Genomic DNA, 24,851 nt, shown 5'->3' on the forward strand with positions numbered 1-24,851 from the left:
TTACTATTAGGAACCTGCATTTCATGACCCACCTAAGCCAATTAACTTAAGTAGGTAGTCTGTGCTGGTACTGTGTTCAGTTCTGGTTAAATTAACTGTATAACTGTACAGGGTGGGCCATTTATATGGATACACCTTAATAAAATGGGAATGGTTGGTGGTATTAACTTCCTGTTTGTGGCACATTAGTATATGTGAGGGGGGAAACCTTTCAAGATGGGTGGTGACCATGGTGGCCATTTTGAAGTCGGCCATTATGAATCCAACTTTTGTTTTTTTCAATAGGAAGAGGGTCATGTGACATATCAAACTTATTGGGAATTTCACAAGAAAAACAATGATGTGCTTGGTTTTAACGTAACTTTATTCTTTCATGAGTTATTTACAAGTTTCTGACCACTTATAAAATGTGTTCAATGTGCTGCCCATTGTGTTGGATTGTCAATGCAACCCTCTTCTCCCACTCTTCACACACTGATAGCAACACCGCAGGAGAAATACTAGCACAGGCTTCCAGTATCCGTAGTTTCAGGTGCTGCACATCTCGTATCTTCACAGCATAGACAAATGCCTTCAGATGACCCCAAAGATAAAAGTCTAAGGGGGTCAGATCGGGAGACCTTGAGGGCTATTCAACTTGCCCACGATGACCAATCCACTTTCCAGGAAACTGTTCATCTAGCAATGCTCGGATTTGACACCCATAATGTGGTGGTCACCATCTTTCTGGAAAAACTCAGGGAACGTGCCAGCTTCAGTGCATAAAGAGGGAAACACATCATCATGTAGCAATTTCACATATCCAGTGGCCTACATGATGATGTGTTTCCCTCTTTATGCACTGAAGCTGGCACGTTCCCTGAGTTTTTGCAGCAAGATGGTGCACCACCACATTATGGGTGTCAGGTCAGAGCATTCCTAGATGAACAGTTTCCTGGAAAGTGGATTGGTCATTGTGGGCCAGTTGAATGGCCCCCTAGGTCTCCCGATCTGACCCCCTTAGACTTTTATCTTTGGGGTCATCTGAAGGCAATTGTCTATGCTGTGAAGATACTAAATGTGCAGCACCTGAAACTACGGATACTGGAAGCCTGTGCTAGCATTTCTCCTGCGGTGTTGCTATCAGTGTGTGAAGAGTGGGAGAAGAGGGTTGCATTGACAATCCAACACAATGGGCAGCACATTGAACACATTTTATAAGTGATCAGAAACTTGTAAATAACTCATGAAAGAATAAAGTTACATTAAAACCAAGCACATCATTGTTTTTCTTGTGACATTCCCAATAAGTTTGGCGAGTCACATGACCCTCTTCCTATTGAAAAAAACTGTTGGATTCAAAATGGCCGACTTCAAAATGGCCTCCATGGTCACCAACCATCTTGAAAAGTTTCCTCCCTCACATATACTAATGTGCCACAAACAGGAAGTTAATATCACCAACCATTCCCATTTTATTAAGGTGTATCCATATAAATGGCCCACCCTGTACATTACAATGAAATATGCTGCATTTATCTAAGGCGTATATAAAAATATTTAGTCTTCTCGTATGTCTTGGGTGGGTTAGCTTGCACTAAAATATCATTTCCATTTAAAACATTTTTACTCGCATTCATAAAGAAATCCATCAAAGAAGCTGCCTGACAACTTTGTCTCCAGCATCCCTCTCTCTCTCCTTTCCTGAAAGAATCTTCTAAGCTGATTTATGACCTTGATTTTCATAAATCAACATGGATGATCATTCAGGAGAGCAGAGAAAAGTGCTGAAGACCGAATGGTCTTCTGATGAATTTTAGTATGAATGGGACAGAGCAGCCTGCAATGTATATGAAAATATGCAGGCTGCACATAAAGACCTGTTAATATATATATTTGTAACAACAAATAAGTACAATGTAGTAATTAAAATAATGCATTCAACTGTATCCACAGCGTGTTAAGGTTTGAGTGTAACAGGAATTTAGTGAAGTTGCTTTCACTTATGAAACAGCACTTTAAGTCCAGTACAGAATATTTAGAGGTGAACAAAGAAGTTGCACAGCTGTATATCTGGGGAATGCACTGGTCACACACAGTTGTATAGCATATTTCTATATATATATATATATATATATATATATATATATATATGGTGTTTTAGTATACCCAGTGCAAGAATACAATGTTTTCACATCAGACTGTCCTGCCTTCCACACTTTCAGTCTTTAATAGTGAATTTAGATATAAAGCACAGCAAAGACACTACATAACAATGACATGAAAACAATCCGTAGATCCATAACATCTATAAACATTCTAGCGATATCAAAAGCATCAAAAAAGACTGGGTGGATTTACAGCCAAATTGAATGCTACAATATGTACATTGAAAGAGCAGTGGAAGTAAAAGCAGAGGTAGAAAATCACACAATTTAAGAATTTTAAGTGAAACATGCAACTACATCTGAAAAATACTTATAGTCGTGTAAAAATATATTGGACATGTCTTCAACTGCAGCAACTGAGTTTCTAGGCTGCAGGAATTCCAATGTATACAATCAGAACTATTGTTTCACTTTTCAATATCTTTTCCCATGTAGGCAAAAAATGAACATGTTTCAGAAGGTTGTCCTTTCAGGGAACAGCGACCATCTGAAACTGCACCTTAACTAAAATGCATTCAATGATATCATTGATAGAATTTATATTACACACCTGAGGGTAGGATTCTTAGTATTAATAATTACTATTTATTTTCTATTAAATTTTATATGAAATCTACATAAGAAAACTCCTCTCACGGAGGAATAGGAATCTTTCGAAGCCAGCAGAGTCTAATCGTATAACGTTGCGGGCGTAGCCACTACTCTACATGTATAGCTATGTACAGGCAGTATCCCTTAAATAGAACTGTTTGATAATGCAGCATAATAACCAATATATTTTTAGTTTTCCCTCTTAGGTATTTGGCACATGGCTTCACTGTATGTTATTATTCATGATTACTATTTTGTCTGTCTCAAGGCCAGCACGACCAGTTGAGCATTAGAGTAGTGCCCCGAAGGTATGGGCCCTTTGCAAGCTATAGCACTGATTTAGACGTAAGACCTACAAAAACAAGTGTATCATGGCTATAGTTGTTGGTAAAGGGTCCGTGACCTTTAGTGTCTGAGTGCCCATTTTATATTTAGTTCATTTTTTGTAGATCCTTTTTAAATAGTTCTCATAAGGCTCCAATTACTACCAATAGGTTTTTTGGGCACTACAACTTATCTTGAAAACACTTGTATTCCCCAAGGTCAGAAACTATAGCCCATATCATCCACTTTCCATAAGAACAATGGAAATATACTCCCATCTAAACCACACATTTATTGTATAATATCATAGTTGGCTGTACCATGATGGTTTTACACACCATAGTATTTATGTGTCTATGAAAATTCTGATAAGTCAGTTTCCATTCTAACAGTTTTATTACATATTTTATAAGTGGAATTTTCCAGGTAGTTGAAACTTTGCCAAAATTCTCCAAATAGACTGATTGCACCTTTCCTGCATAATTCCCCTACTTGTATAACCCATTTCCATCACGACTCCCATCCCCGAACTATTTTATGATAGACAAGTACAATAGAAATCCCGTGCCATGTATTTTACAATGCTGCATGTCCTCTTACTTTGGTTTTAGAATAAAATTATTTTCAAACCATAAATCTTTCCTGATTCACGTCATCAGAATCTTCTCTACTCTATTTTAAAATCATAAACAGTGCTTTCTTTATTTAATAATATATAAATATTATATATTGCCAGCTGTAACCATGTATTTCAACCCTAACGTTAACCATGTGAATGGAAAGAAACATCGTACTCTGTATTGTTTTGAACTATGCTCATTGTAGTTAAATAAAAGATACTAAGATAATTTAGGCCGAATATGTATGAAAAGGAAAGTCAGCAAAACATTAAACACTTGTTTACAACTTAGTAAGCAGTACACTGTATGAGAGAGAAGAGAATCCCCATACAGGGCCTGTGAAGCTGCCGCTGTTTAGGCCACAGTTGAGGTGGATTGCAAACACAATGTGTGACTTATTCTGGATAGTCTAACTCCTCATTGGCAATCAAAGCATCAAAGTCCTGTTTATGCTTCCCTTTACTTTTGGATCTGCTGTTTGTCCGGTTGTTGTCCTGTGCCTCCCCTGTCTGCTGATAGTAGTGGCCTTTTGTATCTGTACTTCTCATGTCTTGGAATTTTTCTTCTTCAGGTGGATAAGAAAGGCCATCGTCCACTGAAAAGGTGTCATCTACATCATATCTCTGGTAAGTGCTCTGGTGGAGAACCTCTTCTCTTGCACTAATTTCCAAGGTGCTGTTCCACATACCATAGCCAAAATATATCAGCAACCCTATGGATCCACAGCAAGAAATGAAAAAAAAAAAAGTATTAGCAATGATAACAGAAGTCTGATTACATATATATATGGTTATAGATAATCACAGAGAGACAGCGTTCAGCATAGCAGGGGAAAAAAGTATTCACTGCCTTGCTATCCCTTCTAGTGTGTGATTTAAATGGCCACTGTCATTAAAATAAATATTTTATATTGCATTCCTTTATTAAAAATAAAGACCTGAGTTTGGTCTCTTGCCAGCCGGGCATGAGACCAAAGTCAAGAAATGCGAGCAGGACATCAGATGTACACTGTGCCCGCTCTCTGTCCTGTCAATCATGCAGGGCAGAGCGAACGCTGTGCAGCCAATTGCTGCAGTTGTGCTCTCATCCCCCCTCCTCTCTGCGATACACATGCAGAGAGGAGGGGAGAGAACAGACTGCGATTGGCTGTCTCTTTTATGCTGTGCTTCTAGTGTGAGCGCATTATAGAACAGCGAGGGTGGATGTTCTCCTCGGCATGGCTTTAGATGACGTCGCTTGTGCCGGGGAACACTCCCTCCCGACCGCTGGAGTGTCCCCTCCCAACCACCGGAGCAAGCGCTAACACCTGGGAGAAAATGTAGGCTAAAAACACAAAAAATTGAATAAAATCAAGGCGGGTGTTTAGCAGGGTGGGGGAGAATGCATAGGGACATTGGGGAAGAAGGGGTCACTTAATGACAGGTGCTCTTTAATGGTTTTTGCAGCATGCTACCCTAAATATCTTATCCCCTGCAGGCTGTGTTCCTCCTGCAGCCTTGTTAATCAGCCATCACGTGTCCATGACCCTTGGACACGCTCATGCTGCTGTGGGACTCATCAGTGTCTCAGGAGGTATGGGGACTCCTAGGATGAGATTTTCAAAGGCACTTTTCTTTAATATAATGTGAACATTTTTTTAAGAAGTATATAAGAAAAACTATTGTTTTGCCAGGATGTACAACATATAAAAAGTTTTTTTTATATCTGAAAGTGCCTATTTAAAGTAGATGTTCCACCCCTTTGAAAATAGGTGAAGAAATTGTTAAAATATGTGACCATGGAAAATTTTAATGAAACACTCTTTTTGCATATTGTTGTCCCCATGTTGTTCACTGTTGATTTCAACTGTAAGTACTTAAAAGTTATAGGACACATTTGCACAGTTTTTTCTCAATTGTTGATTTCAAGGCAAAATGAAGCAACTTTCTTAATAGTCTTCATTTAAAAAATCCTACCATTTAGCTGCTGCTACTACTAGATAAGATAACGCAATCAGAAGGACAGTGTGCTCTCCCAGTGTTAGAGATAGTAGCAGGGAGGGGGTTACACACACAGTGGTCAAGTCCTGGGAATAAAAGTGTGGGAACTCACTCTAGATTTCCACTTAAAGGGGTACTAGATATCTTATACCCTATCCAAAAGATAGGGGATAAGATGTCTGATCCCGGGGGTCCTGCCGCTAGCGACCCCCACATTCTCCCTGCTGCTCCCGGCGTTCGTTTAAAGCGTTAGGTGAAGCGCCAGAGGCTCATGCTGTCACGGCCCCTCAATGCAAGTCTATGGCTGTCACGCCCCTTCCCATAGACTTGCATTGAGGGGGCATTACTGTGACGTCACGAGCCTCTGCCCTGCATCACCAGTCATCCGGCACTGAGCGAAGTTCGCTCCGTGCACCGGATGTCTGGGGTGCCACAGCCGAGATCGCGGGCTTCCCCGCAGTGGGACCCCCCGCGCTCAGACATCTTATCCCCTATACTTTGGATAGAGGATAACATGTTTAGGGGCGGAGTAACCCTTTAAGGGCTAACTCCTGCGCTCATGCTGTGGTAAAAGTGCAGGAACTCCTTTCCCATGAGTTCCTGCAGGACTTCAGCCCTGGTTACACACCTGCTGAAGAGTGGACAGGGGCAGCTTGGAGGACAGCCCACACAGGCTGTAAATAGAAAGACAGCAAATACAAGGCAGTCTGTGGGAAGAATTGTATAGGCTATGTACAAGTATAGAAAGAAAGTAGAGCTCATACCGCACACTGTAGGGGCTGTAGAATTGAAAGTAAGCAAACTTTTTAATAAAGACCTAAGGATAAAAAGTGTTTTACACTATAATGAGTAACAGTAAAAAAATACTTTCAAAGGATGTCCATAGCCTTTAACAATAATAATTCCCAAACAGTTTGTATGGAAATAGAGAAAAATTGCCTGTATTTTTTCAAGAACTAGCACAATTTTTTCCAGAAGCCATGCCTAGTTTTGCAGCTCAGTCCCATTCATTTGAAGCTAAGCTAAAATACAAGACAAAGGCCATGGACATAAGTGGTGCTGTTTTTGAAAAGAAAAAATCCACTTTTTAGTTTTTTAACAATACTATTCAATGCCATTATGTTTTAGATAATGCATGTCATTTAAAGAGTCTTAGGACCAAAATGGGTCATGACTGTTGTCCTAGTAAAGTCACTTTCATTGTTAGCAACGTGTCCCACTGTCTGTCACTAGATGATCACATGAGAATAAATTCCTTAAGTATCCGGTTGCTACATGCATCTTAAATGAATGAGCTCTTGGAAGGGATCCAAATTCGGAACTGTGAAAATACAAGGGCAGATTAACCTGAAGAACCCTTCCATGTCCCTTTTCCCTTCTCATGTTTACCTACATTGTGATAAGGCCTAATTTTGTTTAGGGGCACATATGTTTCACTGTTAATGACCAATCCCCATCATGAAATTTGGTCACATCAGGAACGTTATTAGAGATGCTAAATGATTTTATCGCTGACGGCTTCCCAAATGAAATATGCATGATGAGTGTTAGAGAAATCTCTTGATGTGCAGAGAAGCCTCAGGTCTAGCGGTGCCAGATGGTATATGAGCAAAGTTCTTTTCATAGAAATTTAATGAGGCTGTGTCTTGTCCGAGTCGTGGCGAGCCCTGTCCTGCGAAAGTCCAATTATAACTGCAACTATGTGCCCTTATGGACCCTGTCTAATAAGTCCTCATAACCAGCCCATCTGACTGGAATATTAGGCCCTAAAAAAGAATGTATTAATTGCCTTTTATGTGCATTACTCTTTTATGTTACATTATATATGCAGAATTCATTATTCACAGCTGCAAGCCTAAGACTTAAGGAGATGAAATGTTGGCAGAACTGCATATTTAATAGCTATGTACACCTGTGAAGATGTAAAGGAAATCTCTGTGCCCTTTACAATGTGCCCTGTACTCCATGGGGTACAAGCTTAAAAGAAAGAAAACAAACTTAAGCTTGTCAGTGTGCTTTATTCTTGGCTCAACGTGAGCTTCTACACAAATTCGATAGCTAGTTATTTATGCTTGGTAAAGAAAAATATACAGCATATAAATGTTCCTTGTAAATACATCTCAGTAGAAATACCATCTGCCCCTAGGCTCTAGAGCAGTGGTCTTCAACCTGCGGACCTTCAGATGTTGCAAAACTACAACTCCCAGCATGCCCGGACAGCCAACGGCTGTCCGGGCATGCTGGGAGTTGTAGTTTTGAAACATCTGGAGGTCCGCAGGTTGAAGACCACTGCTCTAGAGAATACATAAGAGGATCCATACATAAGTGGAATATGAACTGCTACCAATCTGGAAACCTTCTGATCCTCAGGTCATGCAAGTTCTCTATTATATCCCTATGGAGTGGAGACACATTAGCAGAACTGAGCTCTCTCTGCCTACATACAGTTTCTCACATAAGTAAGTAGATTTTATTTCACTATATATTTTCTTATGACAAGGTCTCAGGAGTGAATGGGGAACAGTTGTCCTAAATTTGGGGTTATCACTGTCACACTCTCTAATACTGAAAATAAATGGACAAAGAAAAGAAATTCGCGGATAGAGTAGCACTCCAAGGTAAATAAATTAAATTTTTATTCAGAAAAAAATGAACACACAAGGAAGACCAATTTACACACTATATATAAGATATATATATATATATATATATATATATATATATAAGAACATATATAAGAATATATAACATATAAGAATATATATGTTATACATATACATATATATATATATATATATTATATATAACATATAAGAATATATATATATATATATATAAACAAATTACACACTCCTATAATGGGGGAGATTTATCAAAACCTGTGCAGAGGAAAACTTGCCCAGTTGCCCATAGCAACCTATCAGATCGCTTCTTTCATTTTCCACAGGCCTTCATAAAAATGAAAGAAGCAAGCTGATTGGTTGCTATGGGCAACTGGGCAAGTTTTCCTCTGCACTGGTTTTGATAAATCTCCCCCATAGTGGCCAATCAGTGCATGACACAAACAGGTTAAAAAAACACTAAAATTCTGGCTTGCACATGTCAGTACACAACAAAGGGGAAGGGCCATGAACCCCCTCACCTATACTGACACCCGTCCTCCTTAACAATGCGTACAGTCATTAATCTATAGCCCTACTATCAACAGTCTGGGAAAAATATACAATATGAATTAAGAGATACAACCCCAAAGATGCAGCATAATAGTGTAAAAAATTATTCTTTAAAGTGACCAGTGCCTGTGCAAAATGAGGCAGATAGCAATATAATAGAAATACCAGAATAAATGCAACAGGTAAGTATAAGACAAGTCACAGCAGTAAATGAATCAAGCTAATGGATGTAGTCTGATACTTAGCAGGAATGATCCGTGACCAGAAGCGAGCGTCCCAGACTGAGATAGGGCTGATGTAAGGATAATGAATAGAGAAGGACGGGGTCACCCGAACCCCACGCGTTCCGTTGCCTGGAGTGGCAACATCCTCAGGGATCATTCCTGCTAAGTATCAGACTACATCCATTAGCTTGATTCATTTACTGCTGTGACTTGTCTTATACTTACCTGTTGCATTTATTCTGGTATTTCTATTATATTGCTATCTGCATCATTTTGCACAGGCACTGGTCACTTTAAAGAATAATTTTTTACACCATTATGCTGCATCTTTGGGGTTGTATCTCTTAATTCATATTGTATAATTTTTCCAGACCGTGTTGATAGTAGGGCTATAGATTACTGACTGTACGCATTAAGGAGGACGGGTGTCAGTATAAGTGAGGGGGTTCATGGCCCTCCCCTCTGTTGTGTACTGACATGTGCAAGCCAGAATTTTAGTGTTTTTAACCTGTTTGTGTCATGCACTGATTGGCCACTATGGCCCATATTTATCATTGTCTTTAGACTGTTTTTTGTGTCTAAAAAAGGAGCAAGCAGGGTTTTTTGCGCCTTTTTTTTTGCCCCTTTTTGTTTACACATTTCTGCTGATTTTGAGTTGCAATCCACTGATTTTGGCAATACACATGATATGGAAGGGTTTTATCATTGCGTCTTTTTGTAAAAAGGAGCAAAAAAAGGCGCAAAGCCACTGAAAAGTTTCTAAAACTACATCAGCCCAGACATGGTGTAGCTTTTTGGTGTATGTGAAGACAGAAATTTCAGAAAATGTGACCTGCACAAAATTTATCAAATGCTCTTTGACCATTTAATAAATTTGGTGCTCCTACATATTACCAGCACACAAAAAAATATGTGTAAAAAAAAAATGCTTCATTTACACCTACAATGATAAATGTGGGCCTATGTGTGTAAATTGGTCTTCCTTGTGTGTTCATTTTTTTCTGAATAAAATTTGAATTTATTTACCTTGGTGTGCTACTCTATCAGCGAATTTCTTTTCTTTGTCCATTTATTTTAATGGTTTCTTTCGCTGATTAGCACCCTCCAATAATATTAGGTTGAGCCCCCCCTAGCCTTTTTTCTTGTGACTCTCTAATACTGGTCACTGGAAGTTCAACATGGCACTTCATGGCAAAGAAATTTCTGAGGATCTGAAAAAAAAAAACTGTTGCTGTACATAAAGATGTCCTAAGCTATAGGACGATTGCCAAAACCCTGAAACTGAGCTTCAGCACAGTGGGCAAGATCACAAAGTGGTTTCACAGAACAGGTTCCACTCAGTACAGGCCTCACCATGGTGGACCAAATTAGTTGCGTGCACATGCTCAGTGTCATATTGAAAGGTTGTTTTGGGAAATAGATATATGAATGTTGCCAGCATTGCTGCAGAAGGGGTGGCAGAGTCAGCCTGTCAGCCTCTCAGTATCAAAAGTCTCGTCTGCATGGCAGTCAGAAGGATGAGGCACAAGAAAGCCTGCAAACAGTTTGCTGAAGACAAGTCGACTAAGGACATGGATTACTGGAGCCATGCCCTGTGGTCCAATGAGACCAAAATAAACCTTTTTGGTTCAGATGTTATCAAGCATGTGAAACCAGGTGAGGAGTACAATGACAAGTGTGTCCTCCTACAGTCAAACATGGTGGTAGTAGTGTCATGGTCTGGGGATGCATGATTGCTGCTGGCACCGGGGAGCTACAGCTCATTGAGGGAACCATGAATGTCAACATGAACTGTGACACTGAAGCAACGCATGGTCCATTGCCATCGGAAACTGGGCCACAGGGCAGTATTCCAACATGAAAAGATATAGTAAAATATATATTTTTTGCAATATTATAGAAAAATATAGGGGTGTACTTACATATGTGAGATACTGTACATCAATGTACAGTGAATACATTTATTACTCGAGAGACATTTTACTAAATACACTAAATTATTTTTTTTGTGTGACCAATTGTACCTAAAATGTATGGAGCAACGAAAAATATTATTTGTGGGGAGAAATTGAAAAGAAAAACAAAATTTAGCAACTTTTTGGGGTTTTGTCTTTACATAGTGCATTTTATGGTAAAATGAACTTTATTCTGTGCTTCAATACATTTAAAATTATACCCATCTTTACATGCATATCTATTATCCCACTCCCTTTAAAAAGAATCAAACTTTTTAAACAAAATAAATATGTTTCAAATTGTCATATTCTGATCTCTATAACTTATTTATTTTTTCTCATATGGGGCTGTATGAGTTTTTTTTTTTTTTTTTTGCACCATGATCTGTAGTTTTTTTTACATATATAACTTTTTGATGACTTTTTATTAGATTTTTTTTCTGGAATGTGACCGAAAATCTGCAATTTTGGGCTTTGGTATATTTTTTTACGTTTACACCATTCCCTGTATAAGATCATAAACATTAAGTTTTAATAGTTCTGACATTTCCACATTTCTGCTTATTTGTTGATGTTTTTTTCTGAAAAATGGGAAAAATGGGAAAAGTGGGGGGGGGGGGGATTATTAGGGAAGGGGCTTCTTTATATTTTAAAAGCAATTATTTTATTTACACTTTTTAAGTCTTCATAGGGGATTTTTACATGCAATCCTCAGATTGCTAATTCTGAATAATGCTATGATATAGCCTCAGAAGGCTCCCAGTACCATCCAAATAGGTGAGCAGACCTCTGGTGGGCACAGAAACAGATTTGACCTATGCATATATGTCACAGGGGTGCCTATCAATTCGAGTAACTGTCATTGTGGCTCTCAAGTGACGTGATTGTTATATTGATGACACTGAAGAGGTTGATGACAGATAATGACGGAATCGCCATTGTCCATCATTGACTGTGAGTGCACAGCTGCTGTCTTTTAAAAAGGTTTTACTGTATGTCTCTATTATATTATTTTTATTTGTTGTATGTGGATTTATTCTTTAATCATTAAAAAATGTGTCCTTTAATTTATGGGTCAGTTTTAGGGACTGTCTAGCGGTATACAGCAAGCATTCATCTTCTTGACTCGAATCTTCTCAATGATGTCCTACTGACCGAACACTACTTGTGATGATATCTCTAATATTGTTAAGCTTTCAGCAGTTATAAAATGAGGACTGTAGTAGTTATATCATGCAGCCCTAGTCTGGGTCGAACCTATTGCAAAAGCAATCGAATCGCGATTTTGGCTTTTTGCGATATAGCGATATGCCCCCCCCTCCCCCTGGGAAAACGTGTGATTATCTACTCGGGCCGGCTCCCGTGCGCTGCTGCAGGCGGGGATTGGCCAGAGCAGGTAAAGACAAATTGAAATACTAAAATTCTGTGTTTCCCAACCACGGTGCCTCCAGTTGTTGCAAAACTAAAGCTGGAGGCACCCTGGTAGAAAAACACTGAGCTAAGTAAAAGGGCACAGGGAGAAAAAAAAAAACTTCTGCTCACCTACTCCTGGTCTCTGTTGATGCCAATTCCCTCCATGCGGTCCGATGTCTCATGTCTTCTCAATATAAGAAGTAGGACCTTTCCTTTTTGCTAATCACTGGCCGCAGCTGTGTCACGTGTCAAGCCAGTGATTGGCTGATGGAGAATGGTCTTTTTCAGCAGCAAACACACTAGGTTGGTGATTTGAAAACCACTCGGGAAACCCAGGTGTATTGCTGCAGTACAAAATGTGACAGGGGGGAAGATTGTGACAGGGGGGGGGATGTGATGGGGGGGGGGGGAATGTGACAGGGGGGAGACTGACGGGGGGAGTGTGACGGGGGGGAAGATTGTGAAAGGGGGAAGATTGTGAAAGGGGGGAATGTGACAGGGGGGAGTGTGACAGGGGGGGGGAAATATGAAAGGGGGGAGACTGTGACGGGGGAGTGAGACGGGGGGGAGATTTTGATGCAGGGGGGAATGTGACGGGGGGAGTGTGACAGGGGAGAAGATTGTGGAAGGGGGGGAATGTGACAGGGGGTAATGTGACAGGGGGAGGAATGTGACAGGGGAGGGAGACTGTGATGGGGGAGGGGAAGATTGTGATGCAGGGGAAGATTGTGAAAGGGGGTGAATGTGACAGGGGGAGTGTGACAGGGGGAAATTGTGACAGGGGGGTAATGTGACGGGGGGGGGGGATTTGACAGGGGGGCATGTGACAAGGGGGGATTGTGACAGGGGGGGATGTGACAGGGGGGAATGTGGCAGGGGAGACTGTGACGGGGGAGTGAGACGGGGGGGAGATTGTGATGCAGGGGGGAATGTGACGGGGGGAGTGTGACAGGGGAGAAGATTGTGGAAGGGGGGGAATGTGACAGGGGGTAATGTGACAGGGGGAGGAATGTGACAGGGGAGGGAGACTGTGACGGGGGAGGGGAAGATTGTGATGCAGGGGAAGATTGTGAAAGGGGGTGAATGTGACAGGGGGAGTGTGACAGGGGGAAATTGTGACAGGGGGGTAATGTGACGGGGGGGGGGGGATTTGACAGGGGGGCATGTGACAAGGGGGGATTGTGACAGGGGGGGATGTGACAGGGGGGAATGTGGCAGGGGAGACTGTGACGGGGGAGTGAGACGGGGGGGAGATTGTGATGCAGGGGGGAATGTGACGGGGGGAGTGTGACAGGGGAGAAGATTGTGGAAGGGGGGGAATGTGACAGGGGGTAATGTGACAGGGGGAGGAATGTGACAGGGGAGGGAGACTGTGACGGGGGAGGGGAAGATTGTGATGCAGGGGAAGATTGTGAAAGGGGGTGAATGTGACAGGGGGAGTGTGACAGGGGGAAATTGTGACAGGGGGGTAATGTGACGGGGGGGGGATTTGACAGGGGGGGAATGTGACAAGGGGGGGATTGTGACAGGGGGGATGTGACGGGGGGAATGTGGCAGGGGGGGAGACTGTGACGGGGGGGAAAGATTGTGACGGGGGGGAAGATTGTGGAAGGGGGGAATGTGACAGGGGGGGTGTGTGACGGGGAGGAATGTGACGGGGGGAATGTGACAGGGGGGAATGTGACAGGGGGGAGACTGTGACGGGGGAGTGTGACGGGGGAGGGAAGATTGTGACAGGGGGAATGTCTCAGGGGGGATGTGACAGGGGAGACTGACGGGGGGAGTGTGACAAGGGGGGAGATTGTGACGGGGGGAGTGTGACGGGGAGAAGATTGTGGAAGGGGGGAATGTGACAGGGAGGGGGGAATGTGACGGGGAGACTGACGGGGGGAGGGGATTGTAACAGGGGGGAGTGTGACGGGGGAAGAATGTGAAAGGGGGGAACGTGACGGGGGGAAGATTGTGACAGGGGGAGGAATGTGACAGGGGGGATTTTACAGGGAGGAGGAATGTGACAAGGGGGGGGGGGGAATGTAACAGGGGGAGAATGTGACAAGGAGGGGAATGTGACAAGGGGGGAATGTGACAGGGGGAGGAATGTGACAGGGGGGATGTCACAGGGGGATGTGACAGGGGGAATGTGACAGGGGGAGGAATGTAACAGGGGGGGATGTGACGGGGGAATGCGACAAGGGGGGAATGTGACCTAGGGGGAAGATGTGATGGGAGAAGATGTGACCATGAGGGGAGAATGTGACAGGGGGAGATGTGAAATGGGTGGTGTGCATAAAATGTGTGAATAGTTGTAAAAGGGAGGAGATTGGACATGAAAAGGTGGGATTTCACCATTTATTTATTATATCGCAATGCATATCGATATCGCAATATTTGGGCCCATAATCGCAATCGCACATTTTCCCCATATCGTGCAGCCCTAACCCAGACCCATATAAATCCCATATGTATCCCATATGAAGAAGTAATAGGCATTCTTAATCAAAAACTATGTAATAAACATGACTGCAAATATATAAAAATTTTATAAAATGGTTCCATGACAGCACTTTCACACAAAGGACTCATCCCCTATCTTGCAGAAAAATTGATGATAAGCATCTGATTAGTGGGGGTTCAACTAACATTTTTTCATTTGAATGGTGATAGGATGTGTGCCCTAAGCTCCATTCATTTATGGGCCAGACAAACATAGCCGAGTGCTGCTCTTTGTCTAGCCCAAGAGTTGAACAAAGTTGCAGCCGGCATATCTGATCCACACTCCATACAAATGGAGAGGGGGCGGGGGCAGAGGGGGTACCAGTGGTAAAATTCCCACCAATCTAGGGGTGGCATTCCCATTTTCAACCACCGATTCCCTGTGTACTGTCAGAGGCCAATGGCCACAGTAGTAACTACAAGGAGGGGACAGTGTAGTGACATCTTTATGTTGTCTCCTCCCCTGATGTAGTACCAAAATACCAATCAAAGTGTAAGGACGGGCAGTGGAGAAGCACCAGACGCTCCCATCTGTAACAATGGCTTAGGTTTACTGTATATCCCCAGTTCAGCAAACCAGCTGTAATATTAACAAAAGGTTTTCATTCACGTTTTGACTGGCTGATTCTTACTCCTGAAATCATTACCTATCTGCAGGCAGGATGTTTTTTGGGGGGAAAACGCCTTTAATGCTCCTATGGATTAAGATAGTTTTTTTTTTTTTTTTTTAGTTATGCAGTGGTGAATTAATACCTTTTTGGGAATAAACACACACATGTATATATATATACAGGTACAACCTTGATGATGTTCACAACTTACCTACAAAGCACCAGACAGCGAATCGGATCCAAGTAATGGATGACAGTTTTAGCATAAGATAAATGTTGACTAGCATGGCAAAGGCAGGAACAAATGGGACACAGGGCGCCATGTAAGGCAATTTTTTGGGGTTCTCCGGTTGTTGCAGGATAACAAAAACCAAGGCAATAATGAGCAGTACCATCAAAACAACCAACAGGACAGCCCACCACACCTGGTCATAAACGTAATCTGCACCAAATATTATAAAAGAGCAGAAGATGAATAATAAAATGAACAGAAGCATGACACAGGTGGTCACGGTGCGACCTGTGGTGAGTGTTGGTCGATCCATTTTTCCAGGTAAGCCAAGCCTTATTCTCATTGTATAGTATCGTGGGCCTATGAATTTCTTCAGTTTGAAAAGGTAAATGTTTTCAGACCCATCTGCCTCTATGCCCGATGTCATATCAACTGTTCCATAGTTTGGGTGGTTAACATTGTAGTTGGATTTGTCAGATTTACCGATAAGCATTTCATTGTCCCCTAGAGATGGTAGGTTCTTTGCCCCACATGTGTTAGTGGCTGGACCAATGAATTCCTCTCCATCACTCATGGGAGAACACACCTCCTTCTCACAATCAGCAATGATTCCTTCTTTTTTCTTGGTATGTTCTTCAGAAAGAAACTTAACAAAACCATCAATGTCACTTTCAGGCTGGTAACGCAGTAACAAGACACACACAGATACCAGGGTGTAGGCTAAAAGAGTTCCAATAGACATCATTTCTATGAGATCACGGAGGCTGACCAGTAAAGACAACAAGGCTGCAAGAAATCCAGACACAATACAAGCCACAACTGGGGTCTCTGTGAAAGAGCTGACATGGGCTAAAAACCTACAAAAACAAACACAAAAACACATCATTTTAATAGATTGACTGTAAGTAGACAAGCTGTGGTTGATGTAATTGAGAAAAGCTATACTAACCTGAATAACAATCCATCACCAGCCATTGCATAGATTACTCTGGGCATAGGGAACAGAGAACCGAACAAGCTGACAGTGAGCCCAGCTACAGATCCAATGGCTACAATGAATTTGGCAGTGTAGAATCCATGTGCCACAAACATCTCCATCAGTGGTGATTCTGAATCAATCATATTGTATGGGACCATTAATGTTAGTATAACGCTTACCTAAAAAGACAATAACATGGTACGTAAAGAAATGTATCATTGATCATTCATGTCATCCATATCCGGTTAAAGAGAACAATGTTGTACAGAAGCCACTGGTGATTCTAAATACTATAGTGTGTTAGGTGATATTGATACCACCCTCATCCAACACTCTCAGTGCCCGCCAGATCCCAGACGGAGTCTGTCAGATTCTGTAGTGGTGTCTGTTGTTTTGACAGGACTAATAAAACTGCATGCTGCACTATCCTTCCCATCAAATCAGAGCCTCTAATAGGAGTGTGAACAGAGCCTTAGTGGCACCAGTGCTGTAGGCTATGTTCACACGGGCAGAATCTGTGTGGAGTGTCTGAAAGGACGTTCCGTTGCAGCATTTCAGTGTGATTTTGCTGCACATTTCACACTGCAGAATTTCTGCACCAGATGTTACGGCATCCGCAGAAAGAATAGACAAGTCTATTCTTTCTGCAGAGTCCACAGGAAAATGCATTGCCGTCTATGTGCTGTCCACGTGCGGACATTCCCCATATTTGCCCGATTCGCACATTTTCCGACCATGTGAACATAGCTTTATAGTATAATTGAAACTTGCCACTAGGCTGAAAAACATACTGTATGTCTGGTAAATAATATTAGAATTAATATTATATGACTCAATCATATCTTTCATTGACCTTTCCCCTTTTAATACCATGGCTCAACAGAAAAGATGCTTGAGAGACTGTGGGAACCCTGAACCGATCTGTTCAAAACTACCGTATATACTCGAGTATAAGCCGACCCGAATGTAAGCCCCTAATTTCACCCCAAAAACCCAGGAAAAGTTATTGACTCGACTATAAGCCTAGGGTGGGAAATACATCATTCCCCCATGTCATCATCCCCCCCCCCCCCTTCATCATCACCACCTGTCAATCCCTTCATCAGTGGTCTTCAACCTGCGGACCTCCAGACGTTGCAAAACTACAACTCCCAGCATGCCCGGACAGCCATCGGCTGTCCGGGCATGCTGGGAGTTGTAGTTTTGAAACCTCTGGAGGTCCGCAAGTTGAAGACCACTGCGGCCTTCGTCATCATCCAGACCACCGCCATCATCCAACCCCCCTTCATCATCACCGCCTGTCAATCCCTTGATCAGTGGTTTTCAACCTGCGGACCTCCAGATGTTGCAAAACTACAACTCCCAGCATGCCTGGACAGCCATCGGCTGTCCGGGCATGCTGGGAGTTGTAGTTTTGAAACATCTGGAGGTCCGCAGGTTGAAGACCACTGCGGCCTTCGTCATCATCCAGACCCCCCCCTTTAGTTCTCTACTCACCTCCCCTCGGTGGGAAGGAAGGGTGAGCTGGTCTGGGCAATCTATGCTGCAGGGACCGTCCGGTGGGGAGGGTTAGTCGTTCCGGGCTGTCCATTTTCACCGGGGGGCCCTCTTCTCTGCTCCGGGCCTGCCCCGGACTAGTGACGTTGCCTTGATGACGACGCACAGGGACGTTCATGCGCAGGGAGGCTGTGCATGAACGTCCCTGTGCGTCGTCGTCAAGGCAACGTCACTAGTCCAGGGCAGGCCCAGACCAGCTCACCCTTTTTCCCACCGAGGGGAGGTGAGTAGAAAACTAAAGGGGGGGTCTGGATGATGACGAAGGCCGCAGTGGTCTTCAACCTGCGGACCTCCAGGGGTTTCAAAACTACAACTCCCAGCATGCCCGGACAGCCAATGGCTGTCCGGGCATGCTGGGAGTTGTAGTTTTGCAACCTCTGGAGGTCCGCAGATTGAAGACCACTGAGAAGGGATTGACAGGCGGAGAGTTCGCTCGAGTATAAGTTGAGGGGGGCGTTTTCAGCATGCAAAATCATGGTATTTAATGGGAAAACACTGCTAGGTGCAGAGTGAGGATTGTTAAATACAGTTTGAATTATTTCTTTTTAATATAATATTTGATATGTGTAGCTACTATCAGTATAATCTGTGACCTGTGTTGTCACATTTGAAGAACAGCCAATGTCTAGCTAGAGTAGCAATCCAATATATTATCTTAAATAAAAAATATTTTCAGTATAATGTATTTACTTTTTCCACATGAGAAAAATGTTGCAGTTAGGTACCTCTATCACAGATTTCAGAAATAATACTGGATAAAATGGCACTGCATGTAGCGCAAATTTTACTAATAAACTGCTGATCACCATGTCAGAAACCTAAGCAACTTAAAGGGGTATTCCAGGCAAAAACTTTTTTATATATATCAACTGGCTCTGGAAAGTTAAACAGATTTGTAAATTACTTCTATTAAAAAATCTTAATCCTTCCAATAGTTATTAGCTTCTGAAGTTTTCTGTCTAACTGCTCAATGATGATGTCACGTCACGGGAGCTGTGCATGATGGGAGAATATCCCCATAGGAACTGCACAGCTCCCGGGACGTGAGTCATCTGAGAGCAGTTAGACAGAAAACAACAACTCAACTTCAGAAGCTAATAACTATTGGAAGGATTAAGATTTTTTAATAGAAGTAATTTACAAATCTAGAAAAAATTGTGGTATGTGCAGCTCACAAAATAAATTAGTCGAGGCTATATGGAAAGTATTTACACCAAAAAATACAATTATAAAGTGGTTTATAAAGAAAAAGGAGGGTACCAAAAGCCTCTAGACTAATACCATAAATGGTACATGATGATAAAATTGTAAAGAAATAGAGTCGGACTGTGCTTCACTTTAAATGATGGACAAAATTTAATAGAAAATAATTACCAATAAGACATAAATGTAAAAATAATATAAATAATATAAATCAAATACATAAATATCTCCTTCCACAGGGCCCTTGTGGGGAGGTAATAGTATAGTAATAAGATAATTTAATAGTTTAAAATCCGCATGTATGGTATATTCTTCCGCTAATCCAATTTTGTGTAAACCGGCATAGTTCACTTTTTATAAAGTGCACTCCGTGATCGTAAAATTTGAAACAGTTCATATAGTAGTATAGTTACCAACTCCCACAGATGATGTGGTTGTATGGCTGGACGTCCGAGAGGCAGATGGCAAGTGCTGTGGAGGCTATGTCCAGCGCTGGCATGCGCTTGCGGTGACGGGCCCCGTTGCCACAGGCCTAGGAGAAGTCACCGATCACGGAGTAACTCCGGAGATGGAAGCACACTCGGAGACAGATGGATCTACTCCGGGGACAAAGCAAAGCCTCGTGGAGGATCTTTCGGCGTCTGGTGGTGCAGCAAGTGAAATACAGCCAGGTGTAAAAGCAGCGAATAGCGTAGCTTGGCAGGAGTGGTATCGGAGGTAGGAAGTAACGGTTAGTGGATTGCGGTGGTCATGCGGTTATAGTCTCTTTCTCTAGACGCGTTTCAGGGTACTTTGTAATCTATATATCTCTACTAAGGAAAGGGTCGTTTACAAAGTACCCTGAAATGTGCCTAGAGAAAGAGACTATAACCACATGACCACCGCAATCCACTAACCGCTACTTCCGATACCACTCCTGCCAGGCTCCGCTATTCGCTGCTTTTACACCTGGCTGTATTTCACTAGCTGCACCACCAGATGCCGAGAGATCCTCCACGAGGCTTTGCTTTGTCCACGGAGTAGATCCATCTGTCTCCGAGTGTGCTTCCATCTCCGGAGTTACTCCGTGACCGGTGACTTCTCCTAGGCCTGTGGCAACTGGCAAGCGCTGGACATAGCCTCCACAGCACTTGCCATCTGCCTCTCGGACGTCCAGCCATACAACCACATCATCTATGGGAGTTGGTAACTATACTACTATATGAACTGTTTCAAATTTTATGATCATGGAGTGCACTTTATAAAAAGTGAACTATGCTGGTTTACACAATACTGGATTAGCGGAAGAATATACCATACATGCGGATTTTAAACTATTAAATTATATTATTACTATATTATTACCTCCCCACAAGGGCCCTGTGGAAGGAGATATTTATGTATTTGATTTATATTATTTATATTATTTTGACATTTATGTCTTATTGGTAATTATTTTATATAAAATGTTGTCCATCATTTAAAGTGAAGCACAGTCCGACTCTATTTCTTTACAATTTTATCATCATGTACCATTTATGGTTTTAGTCTAGAGGCTTTTGGTACCCTCCTTTTTCTTTATAATTTACAAATCTGTTTAACTTTCCGGAGCCAGTTGATATATAAAAAAAAGTTTTTGCCTGGAATACCCCTTTAATTTATGTCAATGGGATCTGTTGGGTGCCGTCAGTGTCTGGCATGCAGCAGATCCAACATTTTCATTGTTCTGCTCATATGACTGAGCAGAACAACAGAAAACCTGAAGAGAGATGTGAACGAGGCCTTAATGATAAGCGCTGACAGCTAAATCTTAGTGGGAACCAGTAGGAATAAAGTAACTAGTGTTAAATCACTTGGTTCATTTACAATAATCCCCACATCTGGCCAACTTAACTGGTACCTATGTGAGTGCATTTATGACACAGTATGTCCTTATGACACTAGAGTTTAAGGGTAGGGTCACACGGCCGTATTTTGCTGCATATTTCCTGCTGCATATTTTTTTTATTCATTAAAGTCAATGGGTAACAAAATCAGCTGCAGAAATTACACAGCAAAATATGGCATATGTGACCCTACTTTACAGGGGTACTCCACTAGAAAACCATTTTGTAAATTACAAAACAAGATTTGTAAATTACTTCTATTTAAAAATCTTAATCATTCCAGTACTTATCAGCTGCTGTATGCTCCACAGGAAGTTCTTTTCTTTTTGAATTCCTTTCTGTATGACCACAGTGCTCTCTGCTGACACCCCTGTCCATTTTAGGAACTGTCCGAAGCAGGATAGGTTTGCTATGGGGATTTGCTTCTACTCTAAACAGTTCCTGACATGGACATAGGTGTCAGCAGAGATCACTGTGGTCAGACAGAAAGGAAATTCAAAAAGAAAAGAACTTCCTCTTGAACATACAGCAGCTGATAAGTACTAGAAGGGTTAAGATTTTTAAATAGAAGTCATTTAAAAATCTGTTTAACTTTAAGGATACGTTCACACATACAATGTTTGCTAAAGATTTTATGCTATGCATTGATTTAGATAACATCAAATCCACAGCAAACATTGTACATGTGATAAACCACAACAGAAATTTGAAAAGTATTGTAATAACTCGATAACATTACATCTCTTAGTTCTCCTTTAAGTTATTTACATAAAATCATAAACCTTTTGCCAGTTACAGAAACATGAAATGGAAGTCAGGACCACTTACGGACACATATGCTGTTAGACAGGTGACCAAAGAAGCAGTTATAGCATATGGAATAGAAGTATTGGGACTTTTGGCTTCTTCCCCTGTAGTAGCTATGATGTCAAACCCTATGAATGCATAAAAGCAAGTGGCTGCACCTTTCAGGACCTACAGGAATTAAGCATAGGTGTAACTGTTAAGGACGTTACTGATCCAATTATATTTGAAAAATACGTCAAGTTTATACCAGAATTCAAGAAAACAACATATTTTTCCAATGCTCATTTATTGTGAAAGCACATCTTGGTATATGCAAAGGTGGTGATCCATGCTCTACATAGACAGTGAATAACACGAATATATATATCAAAAAGTTATATATATCAAAAGTTATATTATATATACACGGTAGATCATAAACTGTTGATAAACAAAGCTCGGAGGTATGAGTTGGTCATTGTAAAAAGACCCTACTCTTACCCTCCCTAAACAATAGAGCCTGCCTAGTAACTGCAGGTCACCTGTCCTTGTGACAGGAACCTGCACTGGAACCTCTTGTATGTCCTTGATGCTAAGGGAGGTTTTGTCGGTAGATCAAAACTATTGATTACATATACAGGGGGCCCATCATATTATGATAAAGACAGTGAGGTAGTTAGTGTCTACAAAATACAGTATTACACACAGTATGATACTTGAGAAAGACACAGTTGTCGAGCACATTATCAGTGGTATAGCATAGAATTAATCAACTGATGTGCAAGAGTATCTCAAAAGCAATACCGGTAATATACTTTTATCCAACACGTTTCGCTGGACTGTCTATTAATAGTCAGCTCATCAGGGATATAATCCAGAAATACTCCAAGGGCATAAATAACCCATACATAAAGATACAATGTACAGCATTAGTTGTGTGGATAGTTGATGATTGCCTGCAGACCCAATAAAAAGGATATAATTGGTGCTTGAGTGTGAGTGATGGTATAATCTCAGGCAATGTCAGAACTGTGAGGTCTGGGGGGGGGGGGGGTGGAGGGGCAGAGGCAGAGGAGGTTCCAGAACCGTACCCCCACCAACAAGAGAACTCCAACCAATCTCAATCCCCACTTGCTCAAGTATATACCCCTTGTACTCAGCTGGGGATGGGGGGGGGGGGGGGGGGGGGTTAACTGTGAGAAATGAGAAATGTGAGAAATACTTCATTTTCTTGAAAAATGTCAGGGGTGCAAACATTTACAGCCATGACTGTGTATATATATATATATATATATATATATATATATATATATATATATATATAAATATATATATATATATATATATATCTTATAGGTCCACTATTTGGTGCATACAACACATTATCAACATTGAGAAGACTAGGGCATTCTTACTGATCATCCAATTGACTGTATGGGATCAGGTAAATACCCCTCCTGTCTTGTATACATCTCACCTTGGGATACCTCATGTACCGAAATCATGCAACCACACGATATGTTTTCTAGGCTCTCTCTATCTAAATGGCATACTTCTTCAGGACCTTGGCAACAATGCTACATGCCTCCTGATTTGCCTGGCAACAATAAATACAGGTAATCCCCTAACCACATTGTGGAAAAGTGATACACACATAACCAACTCCTTTGTTTAATCTTAGCCCTCATACTTACCTCTATCTCATTTTTGGGTCTTCTACAATCAGAATAGATTATACCGTCACTCAAGCACCAATTATATCCTTTTTATTGGGTCGCAGGCCATCATCAACTATCCACACAACTAATGCTGTATTTCTGGATCACCGGTATATCCCTGATGAGCTGACTGTTAATAGACAGTCCAGTGAAACGCGTTGGGTAAAAAATGTGCTGTGTGATATCCATTTGACCTCTTACTGGTTATCCACAACTATATATGAGCAGGTGCTGCCTAGCCTTCACATCTATAGTTGACTATTGAAGGTTCAAGATGTAAGAGGTATCTATAATACTTTACTTAAATATTTCCATTTTTAGATTTTACTTCAGAACTAGTCTGAATGCGAGACCTTCCCCCATGCCACATTTGGCTCTTCTACAAATTAATCTTCCTGGTGGTGATGCATAGAGTGTATGTATTGCATGTAGTGTACGGGGCGCATGCAGGGGTTTAAAAAAATTTATATTACCTCAACACTAGGATGATATATTACTACTGCAGAAACTAAATAAAGCCATCATACTGTTATGAAATAAAAACCACTATACACAGACCACTATAATACTGCCACACTATGGCCACTACTATTACCACCACATAGGGATAATACCACCATACTAATGCTGAATAAATAAACACTGATACAGATCGATTTCCCCATATAGTTCTGAACCCAGCTCTATACAGTGGGAATCAAAAGTTTGGGCACTCCAGGAAAAAATTGTATTAATGTGCATAAAGAAGCCAAGGAAAGATGGAAAAATCTCCAAAAGGCATCAAATTACAGATTAGACATTCTTATAATTTGTCAACAAAAGTTAGATTTTATTTCCATCATTTACACTTTAAAAAATTACAGGAAACAAAAAAATGGCGTCTGCAAACGTTTCGGCACCCTGCAGAGTTAATATCTTGTACTGCCCCTTTGGCAAGTATCAAAGCTTGTAAACGCTTTTTGTAGCCAGCCAAGAGTCTTT

The 24,851-nt window shown here is 41.5% G+C and overlaps 1 protein-coding gene across 4 annotated transcripts in view; it reads right to left on the reverse strand.

Annotated features, from left to right (window-relative positions):
* Positions 1-1,433: 1,433 nt before the first annotated feature.
* SLC7A14 (solute carrier family 7 member 14) overlaps positions 1,434-24,851 on the reverse strand; it is a 162,474-nt gene continuing 139,056 nt past the window's right edge. For 3 of the 4 annotated variants that reach the window (XM_056565166.1, XM_056565167.1, XM_056565168.1), the window contains exons 5-8: positions 22,195-22,341; positions 16,712-16,920; positions 15,742-16,619; positions 1,434-4,394 (exon numbers count right to left, since the gene is read on the reverse strand). In XM_056565166.1, the coding sequence (XP_056421141.1) occupies positions 4,078-4,394; positions 15,742-16,619; positions 16,712-16,920; positions 22,195-22,341 (1,551 nt within the window). In that variant the 3' untranslated portion in view covers positions 1,434-4,077. Of the gene's footprint in view, positions 4,395-15,719; positions 16,620-16,711; positions 16,921-22,194; positions 22,342-24,851 lie in introns of those variants that run through there. The other variant, XM_056565169.1, reaches the window with a different exon arrangement.

This window comes from Hyla sarda, chromosome 3, assembly GCF_029499605.1.
Source record: "Hyla sarda isolate aHylSar1 chromosome 3, aHylSar1.hap1, whole genome shotgun sequence".
Lineage (NCBI taxonomy): Eukaryota > Metazoa > Chordata > Amphibia > Anura > Hylidae > Hyla > Hyla sarda.